The sequence below is a fragment of the Panthera leo genome, chromosome C1 (genome assembly GCF_018350215.1).
Source record: "Panthera leo isolate Ple1 chromosome C1, P.leo_Ple1_pat1.1, whole genome shotgun sequence".
Taxonomy (NCBI): domain Eukaryota; kingdom Metazoa; phylum Chordata; class Mammalia; order Carnivora; family Felidae; genus Panthera; species Panthera leo.
Window position 1 is genome coordinate 190,680,510 of NC_056686.1, and position 16,235 is coordinate 190,696,744.

General features: G+C 42.5%; 2 protein-coding genes and 2 non-coding genes across 6 annotated transcripts in view; 3 read left to right on the top strand and 1 right to left on the bottom strand.

Moving 5' to 3' along the window:
• The first annotated feature begins 90 nt into the window (after positions 1 to 90).
• On the top strand, positions 91 to 2,954 carry EEF1B2 (eukaryotic translation elongation factor 1 beta 2). Its single transcript, XM_042953099.1, has 6 exons — positions 91 to 451; positions 901 to 1,023; positions 1,665 to 1,791; positions 2,047 to 2,113; positions 2,523 to 2,648; positions 2,756 to 2,954. The coding sequence occupies exons 1-6, from the start codon at positions 372 to 374 to the stop codon at positions 2,908 to 2,910; spliced, it is 678 nt and encodes a 225-aa protein (XP_042809033.1). The 5' UTR covers positions 91 to 371; the 3' UTR covers positions 2,911 to 2,954.
• On the top strand, positions 1,889 to 1,966 carry LOC122229058. Its single transcript, XR_006206918.1, has one exon. It is a non-coding gene; the product is annotated as a small nucleolar RNA SNORD51 (small nucleolar RNA).
• On the top strand, positions 2,262 to 2,394 carry LOC122229062. The gene has a single exon (XR_006206922.1). It is a non-coding gene; the product is annotated as a small nucleolar RNA SNORA41 (small nucleolar RNA).
• A 7,347-nt stretch (positions 2,955 to 10,301) lies between the features above and the next one.
• The window catches only part of CMKLR2 (chemerin chemokine-like receptor 2), a 34,341-nt gene continuing 28,407 nt past the window's right edge, over positions 10,302 to 16,235 (bottom strand). For 2 of the 3 annotated variants that reach the window (XM_042949887.1, XM_042949886.1), the window contains one exon: positions 10,302 to 13,539. In XM_042949887.1, the coding sequence (XP_042805821.1) occupies positions 12,442 to 13,509 (1,068 nt within the window). In that variant the 5' untranslated portion in view covers positions 13,510 to 13,539 and the 3' untranslated portion in view covers positions 10,302 to 12,441. Of the gene's footprint in view, positions 13,540 to 15,803; positions 15,927 to 16,235 lie in introns of those variants that run through there. The other variant, XM_042949888.1, reaches the window with a different exon arrangement.

Genomic DNA, 16,235 nt, shown 5'->3' on the forward strand with positions numbered 1-16,235 from the left:
AGGCTCCTGAGGCCGGGCGTTTTCGGTCACTTCCGGCACTTCAAGGGGCGGTTCCTGTAGTGTTCCGGGGCCGCGCGGTACTTATTCAAGAAAAACCCTTTTGTATCAGTTTATTTCTAAACACAAAGGCCTGCTAATAGCACGTGGGCCGTTCAATTCAGAGCCACCCAGTTTTACATTGAGGATGAGGAGATTAACGTACTTTGACCTTTAACCTTCGGCCCCGTGCGGCAGAGGGAAACGCCTACGTCTCTATATAAGGCCTTTTCCGGCCTCCGGCGGCCCCTTTTCCCTTTTAGCGCTAGGCGCTGGCTCCCCGCGCTCGCGTTCTGTCCCCCCGCTGCTGCCCCGTTCCGCGATCAGCTGGCGCCATGGGTTTTGGAGACCTGAAAACCCCCGCCGGCCTCCAAGTGCTCAACGACTACCTGGCGGACAAGAGCTACATCGAGGGGTGAGGACAGGCTTCGGGCTGGGGCCGGGCTCCTGCGGTCGGGCCACGTGGCGCGGCCTCTGCCGCCGCTGGGGGAAAGGCAGCGGGCCTGCGAGGGGTGAGGGATTAAACGTGTGCTTTCTTTCCGTTGACGGGGTTCAGCCGGGTTTTCCCGCGGGTTTACTCGGTTAGCGAGTGTAAGCCTGTAGGTCTGGGTTAGAGGTTACAATCTTTGAGGTCCACCAAGTAGCAGGGATTTCTCGGGATAGCGCAGAGGACCAAACACGTGGTCCCTAATCTCAGGGAGTTTACTGAAAAACCGGGCAGCTTGGGTTGCCAGGTAGCAAATGGTCCAGTTCCCAGGAAGAAGTTAGACAGGGGTGGCGTTTGTCATTTATTTGCTGGCGTTGGTGGTTTTTTTTTTTAATTTCTTTTAAAGGCGAGTGTAATTATTTTTGCGTCCGCGGCAGGTATGTGCCATCACAAGCAGACGTGGTGGTATTTGAAGCAGTCTCCGGCCCCCCACCTGCCGACCTGTATCATGCCCTACGTTGGTATAATCACATCAAGTCGTACGAAAAGGAAAAGGCCAGGTAAGATTACCTTGGTATTTGTCTGAAGAGCAGGATGCTTTCTAAACTTAAACCCAAGATTTAACACCTGACCACATGGGACCCAGGCTACTTTAGTTTTGTTGGGACATTGTGAGCTAAGTATCTTTGTGACTTGAGAAGGCCAAGAGACTGAAGTCCTCCGTTTTTTCACAGAACAGGTAGAACATGGACAACAGCAGTTCAACTTTTCCCCACACTGCCCAGACAATGTGCCTCGACCCTGACCTGGGGGGCCCACCTCTGGGGTGAGAGGGTGGCTCATTCATTCAGTACTTGGCCATTCTTCTGAAACTGCCAACAAGGGTGGAAGTTTGGGGAAGTGGACTCCAGTTCACTAAGAATGGAATTGAGCGTACTTAATGAAATCTCAAACTGAAATACTCATACTGAAAGAGTAAATCCTAGTGAGTATTGAATGTAATCCCATCTCACATGCTACTAATGTTTGTTGGGTGAGGAGGTAAAGATGCAAAAGTGTTTATCTGGGAGTGGTTAGGGGTAAATTCGTAGTACAAAAGGGTTCTATTGATAAATAGGGATGGAAACAAGTTCTGGTGTATGGTCTGAAAAAGAACATCGTACCCACCTCATCGTGATCGAACTTAAATTCTTTTTTCAAGCCTTCCAGGAGTGAAGAAGGCTTTGGGCAAGTATGGCCCTGCCAACGTGGAAGACACCACAGGAAGTGGAGCTACAGACAGTAAAGACGATGATGATATTGATCTCTTTGGTTCTGATGATGAGGAGGTATGACCTAAATGGACACGTATGTCGAGCTTAGTTGTAGGCTCTGGTGAAATTGCCTGGATTTGAATTCTGGTTTCACCACTTGGTTACCCACCTGACTTAAAAATGATGAGTAAAACCAAATCACCATCTTTCGGCTGAGCTCGTGATGGATTTGCTTTTTTCTGATGAGACTGGTCTTTGTTGTGGTGGCCCGCTCGCTTTTGAGCTGAGGAACAACTAGCTTTGTGAAATGAATTTAATTTTTCTTCATAGGAAAGTGAAGAAGCAAAGCGGCTAAGAGAGGAACGCCTTGCACAATATGAGTCAAAGAAAGCCAAAAGTAGGTCATCTTGTAATCTATAATCTGTGCTGCTTTAATTTTATAATAATGTGAGTAATTTCATTTGAAGCTTGCTCGCCAAAATAATTTCCTCCTTTGTTGAATAGGTCAGTATTTTAAAACCCGTGTGGGTGGCTCTTCATAAAACTTCCACAGCTACTGGTCTGCAGCCGCTCTTACGGTAGCAGTTGTGGCATTCCTCTGTGGGAAAGAAACTGTCACACAATTAAATACCTCTTTCTTAGCACGACAGAAAGTGGGCATGTGAGTGACAAACAGATGACTTCTGTGGTTTTGTTGGGCTGAGGAGATGACCCACCGGAAAACAGATGACGATTTTAAAAATGTCTTCGACTAAAATGAAAAACGTAATTGAGTGTCTGAGTAATGCTGTTTGTGCTCTTTTTAGAACCTGCGCTTGTTGCCAAGTCTTCCATCTTACTAGATGTGAAACCTTGGGACGATGAGACAGATATGGCAAAACTAGAGGAGTGCGTCCGGAGCATTCAAGCAGACGGCTTGGTTTGGGGCTCTTGTGAGTTCGGTCTTTACTTTCTGAAAATAGTATCTGGAGTTTGCATAATTACCACCTTTGTCAAAGAACAGGCCTTTTCTAAGGTTTTTTTCTTGATGCTCTTTCAGCTAAACTAGTTCCAGTGGGGTATGGAATCAAAAAACTTCAAATACAGTGTGTAGTGGAAGATGATAAAGTTGGAACAGATATGCTGGAGGAGCGGATCACTGCTTTTGAGGACTATGTGCAGTCCATGGACGTGGCTGCTTTTAATAAGATCTAACGTTCGTTGTAGACAATTGCCCTTGAATAAAAGCTTGAAGACAACTGTTGATTCTGACTCTTACATGGGGTGGTTTTTATGTTTTTCCCATTTTGAGGGAAGAAACTCAATGGATGTGTAATTCAAAAATATAAATTTGGGTCAGCATTGTTAGTATTTAGCCCAAATTAGTAGAAATGGACTCCATCTTAGTATAGTTTCTGGACCCAATGCACGAGGGTACCACTTTGACCACAATATTGCAAGTTTCCTATTTGCCTTGTTTTCAAAAGAAACTCTATAAACTTCACTTGTGGAAATTTTGGATTAAGAAATTTGACGAGGGGTGCCTGGGTGGCTTAGTTGGTAGAGCGCCCAACTCTTGATTTCAGCTCAGGTTGTGATCCCAGGGTTGTGGGTTGGAGCTCCATGTTGGGCTCTGCCCTGAGCATGAAGCCTGCTTGAGATTCTCAAGCCTGGGTGACTCAGTTGGTTAAGTGTCTTCACTTCGACTCAGGTCGTGATCTCATGGTTACTGAGCCCCAGTAGGGCTGTCTGCTCTCAGCATAGAGCCTGCTTTGAATCCTCTGTCTACCTCTCTCTCTGTGCCCCCCACTGCATGCTCTCTCAAAAATAAACGTTTAAAAAAGATTTTCTGCCCCTTTGCCCTGCTTGTGCATGTGTGCAGGCACTTTCTAAAATTAAAAAAAAAAAAGATAAATTTTTTGCTAGATTTTTAGCCCTGCAGGTTTATAATGGTTCAGACCTTGGGTACTTTTGCAGGGAGTTAACCAAGTTAATACCCAGGCTGGTTTTCCTCAGTGGGGATGTTGGGAGTATTTTAATGTTTGCTGGAATACTTAATGAAACATTGGAGAAAAGGGAATTAAGTGTTGAGATGGACCAATGACTTCAATTGCAGACGAAGTATAGTAAAACCTTGGTTTGCGAGCATAATTTATTCTGGAAACATGTTTACAATCCAAAGCACTTGTATGTCAAAGCAAATTTCCCTTTAAGAAATATTGGAAACTCAGATGATTCGTTCCACAACCCAAAAACATTCATGTAAAAAGGGTTACAGTACTGTAATTTAATACAAAATACAAAGAGAAATTAACTTGCATGTACCTTTGAAAACCCTCATGGCTGGTGTGAGGGAGGTGAGAGAGGAGGGTTATTGTGTAGGATGACTTTCACCATCACTAATGAATGTTGACTACAGTACAGTTTTTTTATTTTGAAAGAAGGATCAGAGCGAGAATCCCAAGCAGGCCCCCCCCCCCCCCCGCCGTAAGCACGGAGCCCAGTGGGGCTCGAACTCAAAAACTGAGATCATGAGCTGAGCTGAAACCCAAGAGTCAAAACACAATTAACCCACCAAGCCACCCAGGCACCACAACTACAGTACAATGTTGAGAGACTTGTCATATACGTATTTAATGTAATTGGCAATAAGGCAACAGAGGGTCTCTATCTGTAGGCAGCCTGACCTAGAATGAAGCAAGGCATTCCTAAGCTTACTCTTGTATGGACAAGCAAAGGACTGCCCAGAGGTAGAGGTGCTTTGAAGTGACAAAAAAATACACTAGTGCCAGACACACTTCCAATGAAAAACTGATTTCTGCCAAACACCGCAGCCTGAGAGCAAGCATCTGAGCGTGGGAGACAATCACCCACGGTCCGCAGCGAGAAAGAGAACCATTGGTTTAGTTGTGATTTGACGTTTGGCACCATATACCACTTGTATTGCAAGGCCTTGCTCGTTTATCAAGTTAAAATTGAGAAATGTTTGCTCATCTTGCAGAACAAGTTGCAGTACAAGGTTTTACTGTAATTTGTTGTCACCTAAGGATCTTCAAGTCGGGGGTTACTTGAGACTGAAACTTCACACAATTAACAAATTCCACTTGAAAGCAGTATGATCGGAGATGGGGTGTGCAGTGTTACTAAAGGGACACCTGACCCCGAGGAGGGAAATCAGCTCCAGGGAAAGATTCCCAAATTTGACACAAATTAGAACAACCGTTCGTCAGGCAGATGCTGCAAGTTGAAAACAATGCCTCATTGACTGTTAAGGGAGAGCTTGTTTTAAGGGTTTTTGGCAGTGTGGTTTTTGAGTAGCAGTGTGTCTTGGGAAAGGTGTTTACAGGTAATTGATTCCCAGGCTGTGGTTCATAAGCCTGGCTTGGGTGTGGAGGTGGGGACTGAGTGGCACATTTTACTTGGATTTGGAAATATGAGAACCTGTTGGGAAGGGACTTCCATACTGCAGTCTTGCTGCAGGTAAATACTGAGATGAAGGCAGTATGTCTAAGTCAAGCATACTTGACTTCCTGGAATACCGGAAGCAGCCGCATCATGGTTTGGAATATATGCAACCTTTGGCCTTTTTTTTTTTTTTTTTTTTTTTTTTTTTTACCGTAGTTTTTATGAAAGAGTTTAGGAGTTATATCTCGAAGTCTTATTTTTGTGGTCCCTATAGACCAAAGAGATGAAATGATATGTTTGAGGTCAGAATTTTCCTAGCCAAACCAGACAGTGCTATTCTTTTCCTCTCAGTTGGATTTTCTTTATATGGGAGACCACTTGGGGCACCTGGGTGGCTTGGTCGGTTAAGCATCCGACTTCGGCTCAGGTCATGATCTCACAGTCCATGAGTTCGAGCCCCGCGTCGGGCTCTGTGCTGACAGCTCAGAGCCTGGAGCCTGTTTCGGATTCTGTGTCTCCCTCTCTCTCTGCCCCTCCCCTGTTCATGCTCTGTCTCTCTCTGTCTCAAAAATAAATAAACGTTAAAAAAAAATTATATGGGAGACCACTTTACATGTGGGAAATTGTTTACATTCGAAAGAAAATGTATTTAATCAGTACTTCTATGTATTGATGACTACAATCTGCACTAAGCAGTATTTCTACCCTCATGAGGAATTTTCCAATTGTCAGTGTTATGAGAGCCAGCAGAGGGCAGTGCTTCATTTTCTGGAGAACCAGAGCCTGGAGATTATGGAACTGTTGCTATGGAAAGATCGAGATGTAGCAACTGGTGAATAGTAGCCCCAAATCATTCACAATCGTTGACATGTTAAAGGGATTGAGCTCAGCCAAAATGTAACATATTGATAAAAACTAATGATTAAAAATTTGGTTAAAAGTAAAAGGAGTTAGTCAATTCAAACTGCAGCTGTCTTGCAAATCTCAAAATGATAAACATGTGACTTTAAAAATCTTCACAGCCTCAAATATTTTTATTGGTATCTTTTAAAGTACAGTAGCATAGTTCAGAAATCAAGGGGTTATACAGTGAAGTCTGTCTCCCTACCCCCCCACCCCCAGGCCTCCTGTTTACCTCCATAAAAGCAACCAATATCAATGTCAACAAGTCCTTAGGTCTTTCCAAAACTAGTCTGAACATAGAGTAACTGTAGCATACAATACAAGGTGTTCTGCACCTTTTACTTTGTCCATCGAAATGGATGTCTTGGAAATTATATCTTGGATATTCCATATTGTATTTATAAAGCTTCCTGGTTTGCTAATAGTTACATAATCCTTTGTCTCATAGCTTATTTCACTGGTCTGTTTATTGGAGCTTTCGATGGCCTTCAGTTTTCTGCTGTTAGAAGCAATGCTCACATTTCATGTGAGCCAATATACCGAGCGACCTGTTTTTGAGCCATGGGGCGCAGAAAGCATATGTATACATAGAAAATGAGATATTTTTGTTTGTTTCTGACTTTGGAGAATTAAGATAAAAGAGGCCACCTTTTTTTTTTTTTTTTTTGACGCCCCAGAAGTGATTGCAGTAACTCAGACCATATTTATTTTTCATGTTCAGCATCCCTAGCACAAGGCTGGGAACCGTGTGGCAATTCAAAATGATTCATTCAGTATCCTGTCAGATGCTATAAAAATACAAAAGAGTTAAGAAAACTACAATAGGGAGTTGTCTCAAACACATAAAATTGTTAAAAATTAGTCATTATGTGATTAGGCAAGTAATCCAAAAAAAAGTTCAGAGGGTCAGGGAAGGCTAGAATTGAAAAGTTTTTTTAAAGAAGTTGGGACTTGAGCTGGATGGACCTTGATTGGTAATTTGTAAAAAAAGGAAACCCACACACACAAAAGAAAGAAAACACGTGAAAATTCCGGAGGGGGGGGGGCGGTAAGAAGCAGAATGATAAAGGCAGGAATAAGAATGGACAGTGACACATTTGGGAGGCAATTAGATCAATCTGGCTGGTTTTTGCAGTATCTGTTTGGTATTAGGGTGGGGTCAGGTTGTACATTCAGCCTGGCTCCTGTGAGGGCAGCGTGGGGCAGAGACTTGAAGGTTTCCAAGCCAGATAATGACAAAGGCAGACAGCTTTGACCTGGAGATGGTGTAGATGGAAGCTTCTGAAGCAAAGGGCTGTTAAAACCCTAACATAAGTGAAAACGGCTAACTTACGGCATGTATACTCAATGAAATACTTTATGGACAATATAATTAAAAAGTAACAGACGCTAGCAAGATTAAAAAATACTGGAGTTTTTCCCTATTAGGAAAAGATAGGCTTGTGGACAAATACAAATACAAAAACCTTGGTGTTCACGTTTGGGGATATATGTGTACTCCCCACCCCCCACCCCCCCAAACAAATACAATTTAGCAATGGCAAATTTTTTGTCCTTACAATAAAAAAGTAAAAAAAATACATGCCTCATATACATTGTCCATTTTGAACCCCCTTGCAAGCCTATGAGATAAAGCAGACGCTGTTACTACCATTTTAGATGAGGAAACAACTCTGAGCAATGATTTGCCCGACGACTCACCTAGTGAGAGAGAAACTGAAACGCAGGTCTTGGCCAGGTAACGTGTTGGAAATAGAACGAAGAACATTCTTCATCCCTGCTTTTAGACAATTTAATCCTATTTCATTGATGTGACCCTTGCTGCATATCCTCAGTTAAGGAGAGTGAGAAGATAAAGTCACATAAGGGTACATTTAAAATGGATATTGAGACTGCTAAACATTCTCTCATTACGTGCTCTGTATGGATAATAATAGTTGCATTCCAGAAATGTCCCAAATGACCATCTGTTGTTTGGAAGGCCACTGGCCCGCATAACTTCAGTAAAGTAAAAATCAAAGGAAAATGTCCAGGGACTTCTCAAATTCATCCCCAAAAGAACTGCCCATATGTAAGATACTATTCAAACCTGACACCAACTTGTAAAACTTCTATCCTCCCTCCGTCCCTACAAAATGGGACTATTCTCTTTTTTTCTGATCACAGCCTGTTTTCCAACCTCTGTACATCTGCCCTTAATGTGTCACCTATCTGAAAATGCCTCTTTCCTCATCGGCACTTTAAAAAATTGCAGTCATTCTTCAAGATGCACTTCAAATACCTCTTTCAAGATATCTTTTATTCTGCTTCTGACCCTTTGCAGCCTCCGGACGCAGTCTTTTATAGAACTTCTATACTGTCTTGTTTTTAAATTCTCTGTGTAGCTCCCCTATGATTCCTAGGAGATTTTTACGTTCATCCAAGAGGAAAGGATCTAATATTTACTAAGCAGTTACTATGTCAGAAGGTGCCAAGAATTTCATTGATTAATACCAGCTAATAGTGATCAAGTTATTTATAGAGCTAAGTACCCTTCTAAGTGCTTTACCTGCATCAACTCATTTAATTTCCACAGCAACGTAGCAGGTACCACTATTATCTCCATTTTGAGATGGGAGAAACAGGTCCAGAGATTTGAATTAATGTAGCCACAAGGTCACAGAGCTAGGATGTGTGAGGGCCTTACTTCAAATCCAGATACCCTACTTCTGGAAGCCCTGGGACTTGCCTTCTTCAAACAGCTTCTATCCATTGAAGAGGCAGGTCTGACCCATTGGGTCTCTGCCTCAGTCCCCGAGAGCCTGGATTCTTTACTGTCCTGCCAGCTAGGCACTGAACTCCCTCACTCCCTTCCCTAATTGTTCAGTGCCTGTCCTCTCCTCCAGCCTCTGTCCTTTTAGTCACTCAATCCTGCTCCTAATCATTAGACCCCCGGAAAGCTTCACTAGTCAGATTCCAACTATCCGGGGAGGAGGCTTGGAGTCCCCAGGCCCAGGCCCAATGCTACTTCCTGGATCTACCCTCAAACTGAGAATAAAAAATTAACTCCTGTTTCTGCTGGGAAGTACTTGTACTGCTTGCTACTCTCCCCTAGCAGATTCCTGTTACTATCAGCGATTATCAAAGCTACTAACACTAGAGTTTTTAGCCTGGGATCTAAGAACGCTATTTTATTAAATTTTTTTTTTTTTTAACATTTATTTATTTTTGAGACAGAGAGAGACAGAGCATGAACGGGGGAGGGGCAGAGAGAGAGGGAGACACAGAATCGGAAGCAGGCTCCAGGCTCTGGGCCATCAGCCCAGAGCCTGAGGCGGGGCTCGAACTCACGGAGCGCAAGATCGTGACCTGAGCTGAAGTCGGACGCTCAACCGACTGTCGTGACCTGAGCTGAAGTCGGACGCTCAACCGACTGAGCCACCCAGGTGCCCCTAAGAATGCTATTTTAAAAGCCTGTTTCTAGGGAAGGGCTCCTGGCTAGCTCAGTCTCACATGCGACTTGACTCTTGACTGTAGGGTTGTGAGTTCGAGCCCCATGTTAGGTGTAGAGAATTTTTGTTTTTTTAAAATTTTCTTAATGTTTGTTTATTTTGAGAGAGAGTGCACAAGAGAGCACGAGTGAGCAGGGGAGGGGCAGAGAGAGAGGGCGACACAGAATCCGAAGCAGGCTCCAGGCTCTGAGCTGTCAGCACAGAGCCCCCCACCATGGGGCTTGAACCCACAAATTGTGAGATCGTGACCTGAGCCAAAGTCAGACACTTAACCGACTGAGCCACCCAGGTGTCCCAGATTACCTTTTTTAAAAAAAGCATGTTTCTAGGGAAAGGACCTGAAACTTTCATTAGATTCTAAAATGAATTCAGCATCCCTCTAAGACCTTTGTAGACCTTCTTTAAAGCATTTTTCTTTTTTGGAAGCCCTACCTTTCATGTCAAACACTGAAACATATTGAAATCCCATATTAAATGTAAATTTTTATATAATTACAAAATATTTCATTTGGCCGACATAAAGGTGTATTTTATAGACGTATAATTATTTATTAATTTTGACTTTTCAAGTTTCTCTTTTTGTATTCTAGAACCAATACTATTTTTTAAGATCTCAGATTTTTTTGAAGTTTATTTATTGAGAGAGAGAGAGAGAAATCCCAAGCAGGCCTTGAGCTGTCCTGATGCAGGGCTCAAACCCACAAACTGGGAGATCTTGACCTGAGCCTAAACCAAGCCTAAACTTGGATGCTTAACCAGCTGAGCCACCCAGGCACCCAAAGATCTCAAATATTTTTATAGGCCCTTGGTAAGCTCCTGCTTACCAGGTAGTAACATCTCCTGCTCCATAATTTCCTTCTGCCCTTGGTTGCCTAATCCTCTCCTGCGTTCTCACCCTTCCTTTCTCCAACAGCCTTGAGAATCTCTCCATTTGCTCGAGCTAAGGATGAGCCTATAGAGTTCTCTTTGTCTTGGATCCTCCAGCTTTTCTCCTGATCCGGAAATCAAGGCCTATCCCTTGAGGGCAAGTGGAATCTCTTAACCCCTCGTGGTACAGGGGGCAGACACTGACAATGAGTACCTTTCTTCCTACCCTCCCTCCATACTGGGTAGGGCAGAAACCATGAAATTTGGGAGTGACAGGTTGGGATATGCTGAGCTATGCCACACATTTTGGGGGAATAATTTCCAAATCCAGATCTGATTGTTGTATGGGCCAACAGTAAAGGACAGAGCCAATAAAGATCTGAGACTAGCATTTCTAAAAGCTGAGAGATGAAATAAAAAAGGATACTGACTCAAGAAATAATACATCTCCTCCTCCCAATTTTCAAAATAAAATCCGGAAAATATGGAAAGTTAAATGCTTTTAAAAATTGCAGTGAGTAACAGAGTTTGTATTCATAAAAGACAAGGATACCAGCAGAGACAAGGGACAGGAACAGGATCCTCAGGAAACCCCAAAATCAAGCAACCCCAATGTTTGTTCACTTCTATACTGGGTGCTCTTTCCTCTCTGAACAATCTACACTTTTCTTGGCTTTCTTCTGGCACTTATTACTGTCTACCTTGTTCTGGCATTGTTTTCATGCAGGTTTGATCTCTAGACTTTCTAAACTGTTAAGTGCCACATGCCTCTGTATACCCCTTAGACATTCATCTGTTTGCTAAAGGAATAAATGGATAGAAGGCAAAATACCATTACCGTCTAAAATGCAACAGATTTGCACCATGAAGAGGTCACTCACTGACGTAAAGGTATACTTCATTGGTCTTGTACTGGTGCCTACATCAATACAGTTATAGGAATAGAAGGTAGAAATATATCACTATGTCACACATGCTTTCTTTTTCTGAAATCTTTCTGAGATTGGGCTGGCCTACCTACTATCTAGATGTCAGGGTTTTACATTTACAGCAATGTCATGCATACTTGCACATACCCAGAGTTTTCCAAAAATGTTAAGTACACTGATACCATGAGGGATTAAGGATAGGAGCATATCCTCATTGACAGGTGGGGTCACCTCCCCTTGAACCTGAACTGACCTGGTGGCTACTTGGACCGAGAGAGTACAGTGGACATGGTACTGCATCAGGGGTCGGACATAGACTTTAAGAGGCCTAGAGATGTCCACCTTGGCTTCTTAGGGCCCTAAACTGTGCCATATAAGAAGTCTGACTACCCCAAGGTACCATGCTGGAAAAGCTGTGAAGAAAAAAGAGAAGAGAAGAAGGGAAGAACAGACAGTAGGGCAGAGAAGACAAGCTGTTCCCAACCTCAGCCACTGGGGTCATCCCGGTCCAGCTAAAGCTCCAGACCTTGTGAAGTGGAGAGATGAACCATCTCTCTGTGCCTTATTTGAATTTCGGACTCAGATTTATGAGATATAATAGTAATAAATTGTGATTTTAAGCAACTAGCTTTTGGGACACTTCACTAGGCATTAATAGTTCACAATGTGTTAAGCTACTATAACCATTACTTTAATTTATAAATGTATATACATAGATTTCATGAAATAAAGAAATTAAGTACATGCTGCATTTTTAAGACACGTCTAATAGGTTCCTTGTGCAAAACTGAAGTGAGCTTAAGCACATATTTTAACACTTTTGAAATGAGTTAATCATATATTTAATATTAAGATTTAGGACTTCCAAATTACTAAGGTTTAAAAAAATAGCTGATACTGTGTCACCAGTGGTGACTAATCCAATATGGTATAATTAGCAAAAATGACAGATAATTTAAGTTGCAGGGGGGAAAGAAAATGAAGATCTTTCCTAAGGTTTATACCCACACAAAAATGTAATGCCAATAAATTGACTAAAAATAACAACAAAAAGATAAGGTTAGTTCTGTACCTTGGAACCAAATAACCTGAAAGCATTTGTCAGGGGACCCACATAAAAGCTTTGCACTGATTTGTGGAAGAGTGATAACTCACTGAGCTGTTTCCAGGAGACACAGGTTCTTGGTCTCAGAGTTCCTGAGCTGTTCGCTCACCGTGCCAGAACAGCTGACTTCCCACAGCGTGTGCTTTAGTATCTCAGCAACCGAGGCCCGAAAGCGAGTTTGGAACTTCTTACTAATTAGGACGTAGAGGATGGGGTTCAAACAACTATTGAGGAATGCCAAGCCGGTGGAGAGGGGGATGCCGGCCTGAAGCACATGGTGGAAATAGCTACTGTGGTGGATTGTAAGCTCCCAAATGCTAAACAGGTGATAAGGAGTCCAACAAATCAAAAAGGCCATGACCACAGCGAGGATGGTCCAGAAATGCTTACTGGAGACCAGGATGCTTCGCTTCTTCACCTTGAATATGAGACACAAGTAGCAAATGCTCATTGCTAGCAAGGGGAAGAGGTACCCAACAATAAATTTCACCCAGGTCAGAACATGGTGCCTCACGAAAGTAAGGTCAGGATCATACTCGTGGAAATTGTTATAGCAGAGAGTGTGGTTATTGAACTCCAGAGTGTCCCGGAAGTATAGGGCAGGACCACCCATTAGAGAAGCCAAAAACCAAACGAACGTAATAACTATCAGGGAGTTCTTTAGGGTTCGGTGCCGATGAGATACGACAGGATGGATCAAGTGGATATAGCGGTCCAGACTAATCACCGTCAGGAAAAAAACACTAGCAAACATGTTCAGCTGGGCAATGAAGGAATTGGCCTTGCACAACAAGATGCCAAAGGGCCAGTGGAAATTCATGGCCACGTAGGAGATGTACAGAGGTAGGAAGAGAAGAAAAATGAAATCCGCAATAGCCAGATTGAGGAACCAGAGAGCGGTGACTGTCTTCTTCCACTTGAACCCCGTGAACCAAATAACAGTGGCATTTCCTGGAATACCCAAAATGAATGCGACACAGTATAACACCAGGGAGATCCAGTGAACAACTCCCAGGTGGGCTTTCTCCTCCAAATCAGACTCTGAGGAGTAATATTCCAGGGTATAGGAGTAGTTCTCAAATTCTTCAAATAATGTTTCGTCTAGATCTTCCATGACCTTGTCAAGTGGAGAATGAGGGTATCTCTAGAAGCAAATTTTAAAAGAAAGAAAACAATGTTTAAAAGCAGAAGAAATGTTCAGTGAATAAGGAACGCCAGGCTAAAAATATTGCATCTTATGAACTGGAAAAAGTATATTTTGGGATAAGATTTGTGATTATATTCCAGACGTCCAAATCTTGGTGAACCTCGAGTTTGCTCCGATTACTCTCAAAGCTGTAAGAATTGATTTTTGTAAAGTATTCAGTAAATGCCAAATTAAAACGACGCAGGTGTAATCCCTCTCTCCGTAAGACCTATAGGCCTGACTAGAGAGAATCTAACATTCAATAGGCATATATTAGGTTCTTACTCTGCACGATTATTTTATGGAAGGTACAAAAGAAAACAGATGAATACTTACACGGTGATGACTTCAAATCCCTTAGTGGTACCCTGACTTCCCAAGCTATGGACAGAGTTCCAACTGCTTCATCAATCCACCCACCTGGATGTCACAGACAAGTGCTAGAGATTTTAATACCCTATTTTGTATCCATTGATGTTTTGATTCTATGTTTATGAATGCAAATATGTCCATAAGAATTATATCAGTATGGAAGGCTTTTCAACCAAAAGGTATCCTTGGGAGTAAACTTGACTATGACCATTTAATTTCTGTATCAATTTCCCATAGAGTGCAGCTAAGCTTTACTTAAAATTTTGTTTTATTGAAATTCCTTTGAAGTAATTTGAATTAATGATCTTTTACATTTACAACAAAAATCTGATTTTTCTTTAAAGTTTATTTATGTATTTTGAGAGGTCGGAGGGGCAGAGAGAGGGAGAAAGAGAATCCCAAATAGGCTCCGTGCTATCAGCACGGAGTTTGGGTCTCAAACTCACAAACCGTGAGATCATGACCTGAGCTGAGATCAAGAGTCAGAGGCTCAACCAACTGAGCCACCCAGGAGCCCTGAAAAAATCTGATTTATTAATCATTTTATTTTGTTTATGTTTGTCCATACAAAAATGTGTCTATTATAATTTCACCCAAACTTAAATTCTCTTTCATGAGCTTTTCTCCCTCCTCCTATCAAGGGTTAAGAAGATGGAAAAGGCATCTTTTCAATCAGAGTAAAATTTTGCTGGGTGCGATTTTAACAACCTCAATTTTATTTCTTGTTATTTCTGTCTGTTATATTCAAAATCAAGTAGAAAAAAAGATGAATAGTTGCATTTATTTCATGGAGCTACAATCATGAATGGGGCAAATATGTAAGATCTGGGATTACAGTAGGGTTAGAATGAAGAGGTCAAAATGTCCCATGTTGCTCAGAGACATCTCCCACTCCTGCTAACGCTGAATTTATCATCCCACCTAAAATTGTCTGAGGAATCTGGCAGGGCATAATTAAAAAATAAAAGCAGGGGCACCTGGGTGGCTCAGTCAGTTGAGCATCTGACTTCGGCTCAGGTCACAATCTCATAGCCCTTGGGTTCGAGCCCCGCGTCAGGCTCTGTGCTGACAGCTCAGAGCCTGGAGCCTGCTTCAGATTCTGTGTCCCCCTCTCTCTCCGCCCCAACCCTGCTTCTGCTCTGTCTCTCTCTTTCAAAAAAGTGAATAAACATTAAAAAAAAAATTTTTTTTAACTAAAAGCAATTCATTAGCATCCTTCCAGACCCAGCCACCCTTCTTTATTTTTCAATATTCAGCTCAAATGCCACTTTTTCCTAGAAACATTTCTTGCCATCACCTTCCCCCAGATAATTATAATAAGAAGAACTATTATTATAAATAATAGTCAATGTTATTGGGAATTGTTTTGGTGCCAGGCATGTATGATATAACTTGATTCTCATAAGAATCTTATAAAGTGGGTAAGTGGTCCTATTACTATTCCCATTTATAAGAAAGGATACTGACGTTTGAAGAAGCTTAGTGAGTTTCTCAGGATCACACAACCAATAACCGGAGAGTCAGGATGTAAATTCAGATCTGTTGAAAACAGAGCCTGAGCTCTTAGCTACTACAACCGTGTATGACACTGTGCTCTTATTGTACTTAATATACTATATTGTCATTGGTTTATCATTGATTTCTGCCCTACCAAACTCTCAATTCCTTGAGAACAATGCCTGTCACCTCTGAACCCCACGGTCCCTAGCACAAGTCTTAACGTATCACAGGTGCTTAACAAGGGCTGAAGAAATGATTGGCTCTGCTACAAACCCTGTTCAGAACCAAAGGCAACAGGAGAGTTTGTGAGTTCACCCCCAAGTCACCGTCATCGCCAGAGTCTCTCTGACCTTGAGCACCCCCAGGATCTTGGCTTTTCTCTTGACACCCGGTCTTTTCCTTCATGTATCCTACTTCAGGGAGCAAGAATTAGCTTCTTTCTTGCCGCCCTTTGCTTGCAGGTCTGGGATCTAACTCTGCCCACCACTTCTGGTCCCTGACCCTCCTCTGTGTCAAATCTTTTCTAGCCTAATGTCTAACTCCCTGTCTTGGTTTTCTGCCTATATACTGGGACACCCTCACCTTCCTGGTGGTTATGACCTTTTAGGCTGTTAGGAATTCTGCAGCCCAACGGTCCACCCAGGTGGCGGTCTAAATCACCTTACAAAATCCTAAGCAGGAGGCAGAAGGAACCTCATTCTCCAAACACAGAAAGCCAGTGGAAGACCCCTAACTGCACTACAATGATTATGCTCACCAAAAGTCAGAAACCTCTCCCTTCC

Excerpts from the sequence above, each read along its gene's own strand:
- EEF1B2 (XM_042953099.1), top strand. The coding sequence starts at position 372 with ATGGGTTTTGGAGACCTGAAAACCCCCGCCGGCCTCCAAGTGCTCAAC. Across the intron at positions 1,792-2,046 it reads TTGGTTCTGATGATGAGGAG|GAAAGTGAAGAAGCAAAGCG; the intron begins GTATGACCTAAA and ends TTTTCTTCATAG. Across the intron at positions 2,649-2,755 it reads CGGCTTGGTTTGGGGCTCTT|CTAAACTAGTTCCAGTGGGG; the intron begins GTGAGTTCGGTC and ends ATGCTCTTTCAG.